General features: G+C 31.5%; 1 protein-coding gene across 1 annotated transcript in view; it reads left to right on the top strand.

Moving 5' to 3' along the window:
- Positions 1-19,012, top strand: part of LOC143253631 (signal recognition particle subunit SRP72-like) — a 93,075-nt gene that overhangs the window by 4,961 nt on the left and 69,102 nt on the right. Inside the window, 1 exon segment of the mRNA XM_076507788.1 lies at positions 4,969-5,070. Within this exon segment, the coding sequence (XP_076363903.1) occupies positions 4,969-5,070 (102 nt within the window).

Below are 19,012 nucleotides of genomic sequence, written 5' to 3'. Positions count from 1 at the left end.
TTATATCATTATATTTTATAAAAGGTAAGTGTTTTACAGTAATTTTTTTTTTACAAGTGCTCTTCTATAGCTAATTTATCCAGTGTTTGGTTACAAAAGTGAAAATCACAAGCATACATATTCAAAATAGGAGGATTATCTAATTACATCAGTGAGTGTAGTGTCTTCTGGTTTCTTTTTTCAAACTTCTCCATGAGAATGTTGCAAAGGTATATTTTAAGAACAAACTTGATTTGTAGTAATAATTGCACTAGAACAGAAGAAGGAACAAGGTGGCACAAAGCAATTTGGACAGTTGAGGACTATATCACCAAACAAAAACTAGCATGAAAATAACCCTGTGTGTCTCTTAAACATATTAAACTTAATCTGGTTACACAAAAAATGTGCAACTCTAACCAAATATCTTAACATAAGTACAACAAAATATCATCAACTTTACTTCCTCTTTTTTGTTGTTGTTGTTATTGAGGAAATCATCAAGTTCCATTTAATTTCATGTAAATTGCTGGCTTCCACTACTGCAAGTTCAACCCCTTTAATAAGTCATTTACCCTTTCAGAAAAATAAAAATTTATAAACTGGAGCCTAGCCTATTTTTTCCAAATTTTTAACTTTGTTGAACTATTTCATTATATTCAGAATATAACTCAAGTAAATCAGAGGCCTTTATTCTATTTGTACACTGAATTATCTTATAAAATCCAATAAGACAACTCATACTCTTCTTTTCCAACCAGAAAATAGTTACATGATCTTAACATATTCCTGTTAGATAATCCTTTCATTCCTAGAATCATCATCATGGTCTTGTCTTAAAATAAATCTACATCAGAGATTCCAAAGCTTAGATCTATTACTTTAATATTCTAGTTACTGTTTCTTAGTTGTCACTCCATTATCAAAACAGGTAGTCAGATTAAGGTTGTGTAAGCCCCTAACAGTTTTGCACAGCTAAACCTTTTCTTTATACTTCTTTGCAGTACAGAGAAAACAAGTCCCATGTGCTAAACCTCTTTTTATAGTTTAGATGGCTTAAACCTAGAAGCATTAAAGTAGACTGTTTCATTCACTTTCCAATGTTCTGAAATTCTTAAGGTATAGGGACTAAAAATACACATTACTCTATGTAAGGCTGTGACAGAGTTTTTTAAATTACAATAATTACTAGCATTTATAAATTCAAAATTCTATTCTATTGAAAAAAGAACAGTTATGCATTTCACAAGGGCTTTATCAAGAGTAGAACCTAAGGCATTCTCAACTTTCACAATAACAGTTCTCTTTTGACATAAGTAGTTTTTTCAATTTTTTATATATTAGATGCATAACATACTTCCCATTTTTGACATTCTGACCCATTCACTGTAACATAGATTCTTTTGGATAACATTTCTTAAAAATATTTTCATGCCTGTCATCAGCAAATTAAAGACACTTTCCCAAAATATCAATGCATATTATTGGTATGAATAATAAACATTAAAGCCACTAAATTATCCTACTAGTCATACTTTCACAGCTAGAAATATACAAGTCAATACTTTTTGCTTTCCACCACTAAGGCAGTTTTCATTTTATTTCTTAACTTCTGTTAATTTCTTAAGTATCTAACTTAATTTATTTGAAAATTTTCCAAAGGCTTTTGGAAAAAAACATAATAATCAATATCAGTTAAGTTATTGTTATTCCTTGAAAACTCTAACAGTTTCATTATGCAAGATAAGGCAGTAAAACAATAGAATGAGGTAGAAACAGATGTATACTGTTATGAGCCTTAAACTGTTTAGGATAAACAGTTGTAGTTTTATAATACAAAATGCAGTCATTCTACAAAGAATGTATAATGTTATCAGTTTTAAATAGCTTAGGATAAACAATTGTAGTTTTATACTCCAATATGCAGTAATTTTAGAAAGAAAGAAGGGTAACAGATTTATTTCATTTTTTTTTATAGTAATTACAAAACTTGATCAAACTGACCAAATGAGTACAGAGGTTGGTTAGAGAAAATAAAGTTTTATTGAAAAACATGTTTATTTGTTTTGGAAGTTTTAGAGATTATACATATGATATTTGACAGTTCTCAGATGAAGGAAAGTATTTTATGCTGTGATATCTCTCTCCCACATAATGAGATTATGCACTGACTGTGCATAGGTTTTATGCATAGTGTCATAACATACTTCCCATTTTTGACATTCTGACCCATTCACTGTAACATACAGGATTATGTTATGTTACATAATCCTCAATTTGATTATGTAATAATCATTTACCCTTCTGGTAAAGGGTAAATCAATACCCTTTCCTAAGGTATTTACTCCATGATTAAATGGAGTATTAAATATATAAATATTTATATATTTATATATATATAAATAACCTTTATATATCTATACCAGATATAGAAAGTACTATATCTGGTACTTTCTACCAGATGTAGAAAGTAACTTACTACATTCAAATAAAATTGAAGTTTTATTTGAGAAAAGTTGCTTTTCTCAACTTGTATTGCCCTCTATGTGCTCAAAAATATTTGTTTGCCACTAGCCTTGGTATTCCCACCTTGACATCCCTCCATCAATAGAAGTGTAACAGAACTCCTAGCACAGCTATTTCCCTCTGTGCAGCTGAATTGAACTTGTTTCTCAATTGGCTTTTATGGTGTTTAGACATTTTTTGCTTAAACTTTTTTCATAGAATTTCAACGTTACTTATTTTGTTTTTCTGAAAACTTGATTATTTTTAGTGTGCTATACTTGTTTCTTAAATTTTCATTTGCACACATTAATTGTATGTTTTTGTGTTCCATTTGTATTTTTTTTTTCTGTTTATACTCATAACAATAATTAATTTTGAGTTTAATGTTACAACTACTTCTACCAATATTGTTCCTATTGCAGTTATCCTTGTTTCATCTACAGTGGCTTTGGGTCTGTGGTTATTGGATGTCATGACTTTGGTATGTTGATAGATTACTACCTGTGAGAAGATTGTCCTGTTATTCCTTATTCAGGGAAACCTGAACTAGAGAATGAGTCTAATTTCAACAGTCTGTTTTTCCCCATTCTGTGTCACACAGACATGTTTAGATCCTACCTGTTTTTTGGAGTTGATCAATAAGGTTTGTAAATTTTCTTTTTTCCCAATTTCCTTTGCTTTCTCTCCTTTTCTTTGAAGTTATACGACTGCAGGCTAGCATTTTGTTCTTTCCCCCTCTTCACCAAATATTGGTGTCCATTCCAACACTTTTACAGGCCAGTTACATTTTGTAGTCAGTATGCCTTCACCCTCATGTAGTATGAAATCTCATGCTTTTACTTACTGTTATTCTGAGCTACATTCTGTGGATCTGCAGCAGTTGGATTCTCTTCTATTCATGATGATGAGAAACCCACTTGAAGTAAAAATGTATTCTTGAGAAGGGGGGTATGGGTATTAAATCTTAAAATACAGAACATGTTTTGACCTTCTTAGGACATCTTTCATAGCCACAGGCAAAAAGTGAGAAGTTAAACTTAACTGAAGGATGGTACAAGGGACAAGTAATTAAAGGGTCAAAGTAAGGGTGTGAAGAACAGTATTCAAGTCTAAATCAGGAAAAACTGATGACACTGATGAAGGTGGCAAAAAGAACAAAATTATGGATACAATAGGACAGTACAATATAACAATAGGAAAACCTCAAAGTGTTAAGTAGAGCTACCTAGTAACTATCCTTGGTTGGAAGCAGTGAGTCTTATTTGAACAACCAGTGAAAAAGTTTGAAAAGCCAGGGGATACAAGGAAGGAAATGTACACAGAGATGGACAACAGCATGTGGACCCTTGTCACAGATAGACAAGGAGGGAGGTAGAATGAACTGGATAAGAAGGAAGGCTACATATAAAGATAGTCAAGTCAGAGTAATGACACTGTTGGATAGGAAATGGAGGAGTAGGAAGAATTACAGTAGTAGTAGAAAATGAGGAAAGAACAGGAGAAGGTGCAATAGAGGAAATTATGGCTGAGCTGTCTAGTATGGAGTTGCCAGGATGACTCAACATGGAGTACCTTGAATGAAGGAAGACATGAGTAGGAGTGTATGTATTGATAAACCAAAAGTTTGATCAGTCCTGACAGAATACATCCCCAGCTAAATCTGAAGGAATAAAAACAGACGGCTAGAAAAGGAGAAGTGAGGTATTGAGAATAATGGTAAAAAAAAATCAAGAAGAGTGTTCAGATGAGAGCACAGCTACTTGAACACCAAAAGATTGAAGGACTAATTTTTGGGTACTATCTTGGTGGCCTGAAAACTATTAGGAATAAATGAAGGCATTTCTAATTGCCTGAAAGATTTGGGACTTGGGTCCATAGAAGTGTGAATTTTTAGCATTGCAGTATGATATATTTCATGATTTTCTTTTCTGATTATGTAAAAAATGAGGAAAATATTAAACCTGGCATTTTTCTAAAGTATGGAAAACCCCATATTATATAACTGAACATGATTCATTGGGACATTTTTGCTAAACGTTTCAGTGAACATAACAATTGTTATTGAGTTTATCTTGCATATGACAAAATTTGTATTTTCTCTCTGAATGATGATATCAGTTACTGCAAATGCAACATCATCACATACAAAAATGGTTTTATAAAGTTCATGCTATAAGTATTGCAATAAAATTATTCAATATTTACTGAACAAAACAGAATTAAAGTTTCAAGGTTTTTGATATTGATTCAACAAATAAAATTACTTTTTACATGCTAGTGAAGCACATTATGTATTTATTAGGTGCAGATAATTTGTACTGGTACCACGTGTATAGCAACTATAAATTTAAAATAAAAATAATAAATAATTAACATTGCCTAAGGAATTTGATTTTTTGAAATATTTTATTTTTGACAATTATAATTTAAACAACTCTCTGTATATAATATGTTTTGCTTCCAGGTCTCTAAACTTCGGAAAAGGCCTATTGTTTATACCGACTCAACAAGATTAAAGAAGCTTGGGCACTGTTGAAGGATGAAAAAAATGCCAGCTTTAAAATTAAAGAACTTACAGCACAAGTAGTGAGTACTTGCTAAGAAGTATAGAATAATCCTTAGATTCAAAATTACATGAATATTCCTGGATGTACTAACGGGAGAATTGTAGCCTTGAACCAAAAGTAAAAACAAACAAAGAATTAAATATTCAAAAAAATCTTCTGAATTTTTTTTATTTTAATTTCATATTTGATTTGTTCAGTTGTTTAGCTGTGTTTCCCTGTACTTCATACTGATTACAAGTTATTTTTAGCTATTTCTGTATAGTATATAGGTGACATGTTTCTGTAGTTAGTTTTTGTATTTACATTAATCATATTTTTTCTGTACATCATACAGGTGATAAATTTTAGAATTTAGCTGTCTTATTCTGTACATTATATTAATGGAAAATTAAGTGTCTTGCAATGTTTTATTGCTGCAATATAGTCTTTTATATCATTTTTAATACTTCGTGGGAGTAATTGTATATTATTTTTGTCTTTGGTTAAATCCTAAGTATTTTTGGTATTTAAAAAAATAAAAGATGTTGTAAAGGAAAGAAATCAAGTGAAAAAATTAAACTTTATGAATAAAGGAGCTTCATGATTAGAAAATTCAACTATTTTAAGAATTGAATATAGATTTGTCCTGTTTTTGATACCGAGAGCCATGTTGCTTTGAAGTACTATGTATAAATGAACCAGTGGATACAATCAGTAGAGAAAATTTAGTTCATATATCAGTGATGCATCTGCATAACTTGTTACATCTTCAATGTGTATGTGAATTGTTTCTATGAAAATGTGACCTCCATGTGAAACATTACTTAACTTTTGTCTTTTATTTAAATGGGATATCAATAACACAAGAACAAATAATTGAGGCCTGAGCATAATGTAACTTTTTCTCAACCACACTATTAGTACTTCTGTTTAATCACCATTTTTATCTTTCAACTATAAAAATAAACACCAAAATGCCAGTGTTAATTTTCAGATCAGGCATACTGGGAGCAGATTACAAAAACAGTCTGTAGTACCATACACATTATCCAATAAATTGAACAACACAAATATTAAAATTGAATGTAAGGATGGACACACTAAAGGGATGTTAGAATAAACTTGGTAAGAAGAGGTTTTGTATAGAAATATGAGTATAAATACTGTGTTGTGAATATAATTAAAGATAGTATGGAAGAAACAAGTGTTATCTTCAGATGTAAAAACAACTACTGAACAAGCTGCTTTTGCTACTGAGCAAGTTGCAAAAAACTTCTTGTGAACCTAAATTAAAACAAAATTATTGATAGTTGTACATCAGCTGGGTGATATTTTGATGCTATAGTTATAATAGGACTTGTGTCTACGATTTTCATCTTCTAGTACACTGTAAGTTAGGAAAAATGTCAGATTTATTTTTTATACATGTATTAATTAAAATGTTAGTATTTGTAATTTGATTTTTTTTTATAAGGATGTGATTCTATAAGCCTGAAGCATTGATACATCTACCCTTGATATCATATTTAAATTACTTATTTAGGTTTGATGAAATTTAGCTTTTGCTCAATGAGTTGAATTCCTGTACCTGGTGAGGAGACCTACCAGGAAAGGTTTTGCATCTTCAATTTATCTATTTTAGCATCTAAACATCCACCCTTGTGTTTGCTATGTGTGACAACTTGTGAAGAGGAGGAGATGATTGTAATGGTTGAGTTGCATCTAGGGCACTGCCACACACCAAATTGGTCTTGAATTTCTGTAGAGTGATTGCTTTAGAGTTACCCAGGTTCAATCGGCTGGTTGACTCACCAATTTTGGCCATCTTCTCGTCATTTGCAAGCTTTGGTATACATGGCTACTATAATTCATGCTTTTTATTTCTCTCCTATTTGAGGAGGTTTTTGATTCTTGGCATCTTTGGTTTCCCTGGAACTTCTATTCCTTTGGGTCAAGCATGCCTCCACCATTGGGCCCTGCAAATCCAAGGATGTCTTTCTCAGGTTCTGTTCTCTTAGCTTGTGAACTTCAGTCCTTTTGATAATACCTCATCATGCTTTTACTACTTCTAGCATTGCTTACTATCTCCTAAACTGGATCTCTCTCTTCACTGATGTTTTCCTTTCTGATTGAAGCATATTTCTGGAAGAAAACATTTGAATGTAGAATGAGCATCCCCTTCACATCAACATGCTCAAACATTTTGCTGTTCATTGTACATGTTTCCTTTTAATATCTACTCTGTCACTTTCATGGTTGTTTCTTAACCAGTTGTCAAGGAAGCATCCATTCCAAGTTCTTTGTTTTCAGGTGTTTGACATTGGCTTTTTTTTTTGCTCACTCTTATTGGATTTATCTAGCTGTCTGTCATTTATCAGTAGCTAAGTACCTGATGGAAGGTGGCCTTTCTTGGCTATTCTGCATTCTGCTAGCTGGTTTTGGCTGTCAGCATTTGCAGCAAAGCCTAGTCTCACCTCGTTCGTTATGCCTTTACTCCCTCTTCTCCTCCTTCCTTGGGTTCTTGCTTTGTTAAGCAAAACTCTATCAGATCTTTTTTTTTTTTTTCTGCTTCTTTGCTTCCAGATATTATTCCTCTACTCAGGATCCCTTCCATATTTACACGTAGGGTTTGTCTAGTTTATTACCCATCAAGCTAGACTATCCAGTTGTCACATTCTTGTTGTCCTTCTACTGTATATGTCTATCAACAGAAGTGGCAGGTCTTTCATCATTGGTCCATTTGAAACTTTACTTCTGACTGTAGTACTGTGAACTGTATTTTCATCTTTTTATCTAGCTGTCTATCTGTGGTTTATTGGATGCTGTCTTTGCTAGTTATCAGGCAGCCTTGTCCATGGCATTTCACTTTTCCTGGTACCACAGAGTATTTCATTCACTGTACTTTCTGTTTCTCCTTTGTTTTGTCTCCAACCTCCTCACCTAACTCCCATACTTGAACTGGGATCTTAATGTTGTTTTCATGCTCTCACATTTGACCTTTTCCTTTTTTGTGCCATTTTTTTTTATTCAGATTTATTTCTGCCTTCTCATATACAGTTACTATTGTTCATGTTTCTATGCTCTGGATGGTTATTTCACCCTCTTCCATTGCACTTACGTACTCCTCTCCCTGGACCATTTTTTTCATTCCTAAAACTTCTACCACTTGGAAGAGTAACCATACTTTCTCTGCTATTTGCTTTCCATTTGTCTCTGACATATTCGATAGTTCATACCCAGATGGTTTCTGTGTCCTCTTTGGTGATGCTTATCAAAGACTGCTATTATCTGTGTCTTCTATGGAACATTCTTGTTCCAGGGACCTCTGTCCTCCTATCTATTCTGATGGTTTCACTTCATTTTTGTTGGGAGGATTTTATTTTAAATCTTGAACCAGTTTCAGTTTGACATTATGATACTTGAGTCAGGTTAAATGATTCATAACTTGAATCTTTATTTCTTTCTCCTCTTCTTGATATTTGAGCTGAAGTTGGTGCCTTTATAAACTAACAATATATTAATACCCTTAGTGCTACTTTCATTCATCATTATGGTGAACTGTTGGCAGGGTCATGTTCCACTACTTATGTTACTTCTCAGGTTCTTGATCCCAGGATTTATTATTTGGGGTAGGGAATCCCATGTGACCTAAATTGACATGCCTCTAGTTTTCTGCCATATTTTATCACATTTGAGACCTTCTTTTTCTGCATAGATATTAGCAGAGATGCCAACTATTACGATTTGAGCATAATCATTACGATTTTGATGTATACATTATGACTATATGCTCATACGGACAAATATTATGACTTGTTACAACTCCCAAATTATTATATACTCTATAGGCCTATACAATAAAGTAATAAATTGTTCCCCCAGGGCTTGAAAAGGTTGGAAAGAAAAGTTCTAGTGAGATACAAATAAATTTTGATAATAAATAAAAGACATAGTCCAAATGGCTACTTCCGATAATCATGTTTGTGCTTGAAATAATAAAAATATTTGTGTCTCTGATGTATATCAATAGTTTTAGTGCGGTGCTTCTCCATACTGGGTACATGGGGGAATCCATAGTTACATCATCAGTGCTTGTCAGCCAATCAGCGCTTCTGTAGATGGGTATTTCTTGTTTTCTAAGTGGCATAGAAATACCAATGCGATCGTTCACAAGATGGACAAAAAGAGGCCTCGTTCACCAGATTGTCTTGTTTCTTGCAAATCTAAAATGGCTAAAACTATGAATCAAAAATTTAGGAAAGAGTATAGTGCAAAATATCCAGTCATTGCATCAAAAGTCAGTGACAGTCATGTGTTTTGTACAGTTTGTCACATCGATTTTTCTGTGGCACATGGCAGGATAAATGATTGTTCCAGACATACTAAATCGGCATCTCACTAACAAAAGGCTGAGGCGAAGACAAAAACGATGCAAATAACGACATTTATGAGTAAGAATTCAGAATATGAAAAAGAATTTCAAAATAATTTTTTTAAATTTATTTATTAAATACACAAAACACAGTCATAAATGAGCAATCTATAGCAGTAATAAATAATAATAGTTATAATAATAATAAACAGCTTAGAGACATTGGTCAGGCCTAGTAGCCGCAAATGATAAAGGGCTCTGTCTACAATCATTACACTCAGTCATTTGAAATAGTTGGTATCTCTGTATTAGCTGTTTTTTCTCCTTATTCATCTAATTACTCAGTCTTAGAGAAGACCAGTGAGTATTATTCATTATTTTGTATTACTTTCTTCATTTAATTCTCAGTTGATGCCAAATATTTCTTTTTCAACTGTTTTGAGTGGCCAAACACTGATATAGGTTAGGTTGGTCTTTTCAATCTACTCACTGACTTTCTTGTATTCCAGATTATTCCTTTATCCAGGATTTTGGAGTTTATTTTGAACCGTTTGCTCATCTCATGGATTTGGAAGATCTTTCAGTTTTTCCTTGATAAACTTTCAGTTTATCATTTTACTTTTTGTGTATTGTATTTTGCGTTATACTTCTTACACCGATTGCATTTTTATGCATAAAGCTTGAGCTGTGAGATGAGCTAACTGCTGTTTTTCACTTGTATTATTTACCTAGTCCTGGTTCTCAATTAGAAGAACATTTTTGATGTCATCTAAAAGTTCTTTATTCATTTCAACTTTGCACATTTGGAGTTTTTCAGAGATCTGTTTTTACTTTATAATGAATCATGCTCTTTGGATCTTGTTTTGGCTACTTTACAGATTGGCTTTATTTGTTTACTGATATATTCCTGCATGTCTTAAAAATAAAAATGTTGGTTGAGTCTTGCTAAATCTGTTATTTGGCAATGTTTTGACAAATCAGTCTCTTCACACTTTAGAGGTTTTTTTCTGCAGGTTGGCATGTGGATAAATGTGTTTAAGTTTTTAAAATTTTACTTACATAGCTTCAGGATTCCATTTTTATCCACCCATGTTTTTTCATGCTTGATGAAAATTATAGTAGATGAAATGAATTTAGCACTAATATCATATTTTTTTTCTTTTACAGCTACATGTGTTTGGAGTTACGGATCCATTATTAAATAAGTAATGAAAAGAACCATGGTTTTCTGTGTTAGAAAGAACAGTTGCAATCCTTGCATCTTCTGTATACCTTTGCATTTCTTCCAGGTGGCATTTTTTCTCTCTGTGCTTGCTGTAGGAGAATATGATTTCAATCTGGCAGTTGGATATCTGTTGCCTCTCTACAAATGCATCCTGAATGCAGTAGTGGCATTGTAGACAAGGTAGATGTTTTCCATTTGATATCTTACAGTTACAACATGGATTGGGAACACTTTCCTATTTTATTTCTTATTGTCCTAAGCTATTAGTGTTTCCATTAGACTGTTTCATAGTTGTTGGGACCATTTAAATGTCTCCTTGGAGTTTTTATTATTTTTGAAAGCATGCTAATTAAGTCAGTTTATTACTTTGCAACCCTTTAGATATGGATGTAGGGGTGTTTTAGGCATTTTCACTCATTAGCTTTTACTGCTCTAATCCTCTAAGAATCTTCCACTGTAAGTACAGAACAATGTATTGTGATCTTCCATCCTGACTACCTACTGTCACCATCTATGACTGCATCTGTGTGTTAGATGGTTCCACTTACTCCCTGACTCTTTATTTTTTTATGTTATTTAAAAGATGATGATGCTAAAGAGGTACCCTGTTAAAAAATGTACATTTTATGAGCTCTTATCCAACCCAGTTTTGTGTGAGACTGCATTTATTCTCCCTTGAATCCAGTCTATTGAAACTACCTTAGTTCTCTTATCTCTTAATCTTTGTAGGTTATAATTTCAGTTGTTGTCTTCTTGCCTAAGAACCATAATCTGGAGTCCCAGTAGTCAAACTCTCCAGTTTCATTTTCCATCTTAGTGTGAGTTTCTGGTATTTTTAATAGATGAATTTGTCAATTTTTAATTTTACATTTTTGGGCTTAAAATGAATTTGAAACAGGTATTTACCTCTGAAATACATTCGTACCTACTCTCATAACCGGGAAATATGTTTTCCATCAAGACTGCAACTACAAAGTGAAACTTGTGTATGTTATCATGATGTAAGCACAGTAAATCACATAGAAGTTGAGAGAATTAATAACTGTAAGTTGATGAATGTGTTACATTACATTAAGGCTATTCAATATTTTTATTTATATACTTATTAACAGCATGCAAGTAATACACAGAAAAATAATTTTCATATTTCAGGGATAAGTATGCATCATTTTAATTCTAAAAATTTAAAGTGTTAATATTTATTAATATGATAAAGGGATGAAATCTGGTGTTATTAACTGTTGACCAGTCAACTTAACATTAAGTTTCAGAAAAAAATCATGGAAAAAGTATTTTCAAGTTCAAAATTGTTTCAGGATTATCAGTATGATTTTAAGAGTAATAATTCCTGCTGTGACTAACTTTAAAAATGATTGAAAATTGATTGAAAAGTGTGGAAGATAAAATATCATTTGGCAGGATTTTAGGAAAGTATCTGATAAAGTATTTTACTAGTAATTGTTAACTAACCTGAAACCATACAGAAATGAAGAAATGTTTTAAAAAATGGAATAGAGATGTTGGTCAATAATAAGTTCTTAAACTGATTATACGTATTGAGAGGAAGGGCTCAAGGGTCTGTTGAAGACCCAGTACTTTCCTAAGTTTGTTTAAGCAATGTATCCATTCAGGTTGATGTTGTTATTTGTAAATAACATTAAATTCTAAAAATCTGTGAAGAATGAGCATAAGATTAGCAAGATGCAGTCTGTCATCTTGAGTCTTATTGATGGTAATTACTGTTTGAAAGTGCAAAAGGTGAAACCATGCATTGTGGAAGTAACAGATAGTTTTCAAACATTAAGTAAATATTCTGCCTTATTTTTATGCCAGTTCTGTTGAAAAGAATGATCTTGGATTTTTTTTCTTTTTTTAGCCATAATTTGTAAAAAGGCAAACTAAAGGTTAGGCTTTATTTATGCGTCATTCAGTGATCTTGATAACAAAAGCTGTATCTTTATTTCTAAAATCCTAGTCAGTCCTCTCTTTTAGCACTGCAGTTCAACATAGAATCGTTTTCTGATAAAAAATAAATGTAAAAATTAAAATTCAAGAAATCTTTTAACAAATTATTACCTTATATGTCATAAATGACTTATCAGGACAAAGTGAATGACAAGTTACTTTATTATATAGAAGGTGGAGAGCTGAGAGGTTAATGGTTCATAATATTATTAGTGTTGGTAACAGGTTGTATCGATAAATGTTTGAATCAGTTAAACACCAAGGAATTGGAGGTAGTGTAAAAATGATAACACTCTTTTCAGATGAATGTTTTTCACGTAGAATTATAAATGTTAGGACTTTAAGAATGATCTCGCAAAGGGAAAGAACCAAATATATCTGCAATTTCCTAATTTCTTTAAAACCTGCCTACTGTAATTTATAAATTATATTGTTTGTGTGGGATAAACATTACTTGCTATGTTAAACAATCAAAAATAAATGTACATTTAACCTCATAGGTGAAAAAGATATCAAAATTAAAGAAAAGGTTAAACAATCACCAATATCTTTTATATTTTTGTTTTGAATTGGAGATGTTTTGAGCTAGCACTCTTCATCAACTTGTGCAGCTTACAATGTATTGTGACATGACCCTGATTATTTATTGTGTTACTAGCTGCGACTACACCTGAGTATGTTGTTTTTTCCACTTACTGCTTAACTCTCCTCTTTATAAAGTTAATAATTTTTCAGGAGGTATTCTACTGATAAAGAATTTTATGAGTCCTCATCCAGTCCAGTCTTGTATGAAGCTGCACTAGTCCTTATATAACTTTTTCATCAATGAAATTTTTTGGATGGAGCATAACCTCCATCCTGCTTTATTACAATTCATGACTGTGTGATCTGATAAACTTTTTAAATTTTATAGTCTGATGAATTATGCTAGCTTGAAATGTCTTCTTTTCAAAATAGAAATGTAAAAAAAAAATACTGCTTTAATCAGGTAAAGCAAGTAATGGTTATAATGGCTGTATTAAATTGTGGGGGAGTGAAATACTGTATATGTTTCCCCTAAAACTGACAATAATTTGACTTGTTGAAGTCTGTTGAGTAAGTCATTGCTCAGAACAGAAATGAGATTTTTTTTAAACTTCCATGTAGATTAGGTAGAAAATCAGGTGTTAGGATTTTATAAGTGAATGTGTGGACAGGATTGTTTACAGTGGATGTTTGTAAGATGTTGGTGATAAATTTGAACAATAAATGGACAACACATAATCCAAGTGTTTTGCAATAATAAATTAAAAACCCACAAAACTTGTATACAATTTTTTGTTATATAGTTAATCAACAAAGTTGTATCCAGAGCTTAAAGTAATTGTATCTTTTCATCAAGAGTCCACACAGGCTGGTTGAGCTACTTTAGAACCAAATAAACAAGTTGAATCAGTCTTCTATACTTTGTTATGACAATATAATCAGTGATAAGTTCACTTATGTTACCTTGTGGGTTACCACAGATGTATCCAGAGCTTTAAATAATTGTCTTCTTTTCATCAAAATCTACACAGGAGGACTTGATTTCTTTAGAACACTCTTTGACAGTTATGTAAGATAACTTGCCAGAACAATCACTTCTCAAATAACTTACTTTACTTTAAATTATTTTTCTACATACTTTTTATTTAAACTAAAACTTTAGTATTTATGAATAAATAGTAATAATACATACATGTTTTATAAGCACTTGTTCACTTTTTACACCTATACAGTTAATTTTCTATCTCCCTTGGGGGATGTAATTAAGATCCACATATCCACCAACTTTATTGAATTGGCCTGAACTTTGTATAGAGTCATATCATAGACATTTTCTTGCACTTTTATTTATTTAGACAATTCTTGTTGCAAGCAATGTATTGTAAACAAGTTAGTAGATCCTCTTTCACTGTATTTTCAGAGCTGGGAGTAAAATAAGCTGTGTGGGAAAGTTCTGGTAATTGTACTGCACCACACTATTTTACTACTGGTGGTGTCTATTATGGTGTCATATAAACAACCTAATGGCAGGAGCAATGATTGATTGCTTTATGATTGGAAGGTTTCTATTTCAACTGTTAATAGAAAAATAATTACAAGTAAAAACTCTCAGTATAAGTACCTGGAAACTAACTTTATGAGTAATACTATAAAAGATAGAACAGTGATACTCACTTTACATTTTTCCAACCTTTAAAATTTTATGGTGTGCAGATGATTACCCTTAGTACTAGTGCTCACTTAGGGTGCCAGCAGTTGGTGGGGATGACAGTGTATAGTGGTTATGAGCAATTTGCAGCCTTGTATAGTAATCTTTGTAATTCTTTTTTTCTCTTGTCCAAAGACAAAAACATGCCAAATACTTCATGAATGTTGAATCTGCATGTTACCACTTTGTCTTTATTTTGCTCCACTATATGTAGCAAATTCAGCTGCCCAATTTTTTCTGTACATTTGAATGTAGAAAAATAAAGTTCTCCATGACAGGAAGCAGAGGTGAAATGGAAAAATTATAACCCAATTGCAAATCTAAATGCATACAGGTTAAAAATTTCATGAAGTTGGAGGTTGCACATTGTGTAATAAAATTTTTCTTGTGTTTATATGTATGATACAATAATGATTATGAAATCAGTCAATTTGAGAAACCCTGTCTAAGGTTACTTTAGAGAATATAACAAATAAAAGCACAAATGTGGTCATGGACAAAAATTTAGTAAAAATACTGATTTTTTTTTGTCTTCAAAACACCTAAATACACTAAAAAACTGATATTTTTTTAGAAACAAAAATGTGATAAGTTGTAGTGTGGAAACAAATGGTCCTTTTTGGGTCACGCGATTGATGTAATCCATTGAGTCAAGTAGTTAAAAAAAAAAAAAGAGTTGAAAGGTTCTGTAATAAGGTGTGTGTTCATAACAGACCCCTATTCCCAGTATACTTTCCTTAAATCATCGAGTCTATGTGTACAACAGCCCACTGGCACCCATTTCAACAAATCTATTCAATAGGTATCCATATGTGCTGTATTTGACAACTTGAGTAGTATGTCTTTGTATGGAAAATGGAAAGTGTGTGTCTCACCTCAGCTGCTTAAGGTATGCAGTAATTTAGCAGATATGTTGTGGAAATAATGTATGCACATGTAATGTTTGTCTGTTTTTTAGATGGAGATTCTTTCTAGCTGTATTGCATACTACTTTTTGGGGCACATTGTGAGATTCTTGATCACATATTCTTACTTGTTACAAGATCTACAATTTGTTCAACACAACTGGAGTATGACCTTTTCCAGATATATTTGTGAATGGTCTTAGTACTCCGTGTTGATGTATATTTTTGTTCTCCATTTTCATTAACTCTCACAACATGGGCTCTGTCAGTTTGACTTGATCTTTTATATGGATTTAATACTTTAACTTTCAATATAGTGTTTATGTCTTCACAAAATTTGGCAGTTTTTTCATTAACATTACAAGTCTTTCACTTACAAAAATTCTTATTTTTAATAAAGTAAAATAAAGATTTGTCCATGAATATAATGGGCATTTGTGTTGAATAGCTCCTGGGCAAAGTAATTTTATGTTAAGGTTAAAATACTTTTTCTCATATCAAAATCCAAGTTTTCATCTAATCACTAAAACCTTTTCAATATATTTCAAATGTGTTTTTTAGAAATATTTTATATTTTATCTGTCATTTTCTCTACCCTATCTCTTTATGGAATCAGTCAATTTGACTGGCTTTGTAACCACCAGAAAAAAAAAATTAATTACAATTTTTTTTTCTTTTTAGAAAGACTTCAAATTGTAAAATGAAATTACATTCATCTATCTTAAGTAACTAGCAAATTACTATCCATGCCATTTTAAGTTCTGAATCACTAACGGAACATGCATTTTACATTACACAATCAAATAACATCACCCGTGTTCTGTTTCCATGCAAGCCTTGTGTTTCATGGAACATTTTTGTTATAGTATTATTATTTATTTTACCTAATCTAATCTTAGCTAACCTAAAAAGATCAATTTAATTTCTTTTACAATGATTAAGAGTAAAATTGATAAAAGAGGTAAAATACTTACCTGGTATTGTTTTTACTTTTATCAATTTAATTACTTTTACAATGATTAAGCATAAAATTGACAAAAGAAGTAAAATACTTACCTAGTATTGTTTTTACTTGCTGTCAGTAGGCATAAAGCCTACTTTTTTTTTATACTAATGGTAGTAATGCACCAAATAAACTTTATTTAATTAAATAATGTATCCAAGAACATAGGCAAACAACATGCAAATAGTAGGCAATTTTCTCTACCTCTCACAATTTTTCTGATGCAGAGCCATTACAAATTCATCAAAGCTAACCAGTAAGGTTTTCAATGGAACATTGCTTGTACTCTGAATGAAATTGACTTTTAGTTGTTCATAAAACAGCATTATGCAAATAAATTTTTTGATAGGTGAAATCTTTGGCTTTCTATTGGTTATATGTAATATGTATGAGAAAACTGTGTACTTATCCTAAAAGAGAGGATGCCACAGGTTGGCTCGCAAGGAAGGGATTGATTTTTTATTGATAACTCTATAACCAAGCAGAATTGAATTCTATAAAAATTATGGTATGTCTGAGCAATAGTGATTCTCTAGTGAGAAATGTGTATAATTTCATACTCTTTCAAAGAGTGGTGGGAAAAATAGAGAACATTATGCCTAGAGAAAATGTCACATGTTATATAAGGGGAAAATTCATCTTTTTAAATATTGCTATATAGAATTAGTAACTTTAAATACTATTAAAATGATAGATTCTTAGCTATGATTTTGATATAATTCATATAACAAAGAAAGTAGCTCGATAAAATTTTGAATGTAGACACTTGGAAGTTTGTCATGCATAGCTAAGATACCCAGGTTGAAAGAGTTAACCCTGTTGAGATGGGTAGGGTTTAGAGGGCATATATCATCATGTTTGTAGACTTACAGTTGACATTTTATTTAGCTGTTAATTTATAGACATTATCTCAACACATTTGGCATCAAATTGTAGGTTATAATTAAACTTTTAGTATTATATGTTAGTTTATTTATATGTTAGTTAAGTATCAGTTTTTGTGTGTCATGTGGTTTATCATTTTCTGGGTTTGGCCAGATTACTTTTTGTGATGCTCACTGTACAATGCTATAGTTTTTTATAGACTATAAACTCAAATTTCTGATTTCGGAAAGCTTGAATATAAAACAAGAACCTTCTACTTTTTATATTTGCTGGAATATCATGATATTTAGCATATCTGCCATATTGGCTCTGCTCACCAATTTGCCATTTGAGAAGACTTGTTTACCTACACCTACTTTTATAGACTAATAACTTTATAACCAATCAAAAGCTATATGTTTATTCTACATAGTTCTGTGACTCCTTCCAAGTTACTTGTGAGAAAAAGGCTCTTGTATTATTGGAGAGTTTGAGAATTACAATAAAGGCTATTTTTTTAATAAAAATTTTTTTCCCTACCCAAATGCAATGTAATTGGGAAGCCTAATAAGTTACAGTGGAGTTTTTGGGTACAAGTATAGTAATTTATAATTTTTTGTATTCACTTGTGAATTTTGTCTCCCAGTGGCATATTGGCATGTCTACAGACTTTTTTTTCCACTAGAAACCAGGTTTCGATACCTGTGGTGGGCAGACCACAGATAGCCCATTCTGTAGCTTTGTGCTTAACTCAAAATAAACAAATAAAATGTGAATTTGGATGAGCCTTAGGAAGTATGGCTTATAAATGCAAAACAAATAACTTCCAGCATCATAAGTAGTAGAGATCTTTGATTTTCAGATCTGTTATTTTTGTTCTCAAGAAGTATAACTGTCATTTAAGTATTTATTTGAAAATACATACATGCACATGTAATGTGTGGTAGCCAGTATGTTATTGTAATTATTTTTCTACTCATTTACATTAGAGTAAAATAAGAACAAATTACACAAAATTAAAAACTTGGTAATTTAGAAATATTTTTACATAATTTGTCAATGGTAAACTGATGGTAACACGTGAAAAGGAACATCTTTATATAAAAGTGTACAGATCAAGGAAAATTTCTGTTAAAATGTTTCAATACAAAACCAATATTAACAATAAGAAAAAATGAAGTATTAAAATATATTAGTTTACTTTCAAATAAAAAGTAATAACCTGTGTGGAAAACACTATATATACAAACTATATAAGTAAAAGTTGTACAAACTCAAAGAACGCACCAAAAGAATGTTATTAACATACATACAAGAGTGTATAGATCAGTAAAGGCTTCTACAAAAATATTTCTTCAATAAAAATCAAAAATAAAATTATAAATGGAGGAAAAGAAAATTGTAGACACTTTTAA

The sequence above is a fragment of the Tachypleus tridentatus genome, chromosome 6 (genome assembly GCF_004210375.1).
Source record: "Tachypleus tridentatus isolate NWPU-2018 chromosome 6, ASM421037v1, whole genome shotgun sequence".
Taxonomy (NCBI): Eukaryota; Metazoa; Arthropoda; class Merostomata; order Xiphosura; family Limulidae; genus Tachypleus; species Tachypleus tridentatus.
This window is presented reverse-complemented; position numbering and strand designations above follow the sequence as displayed.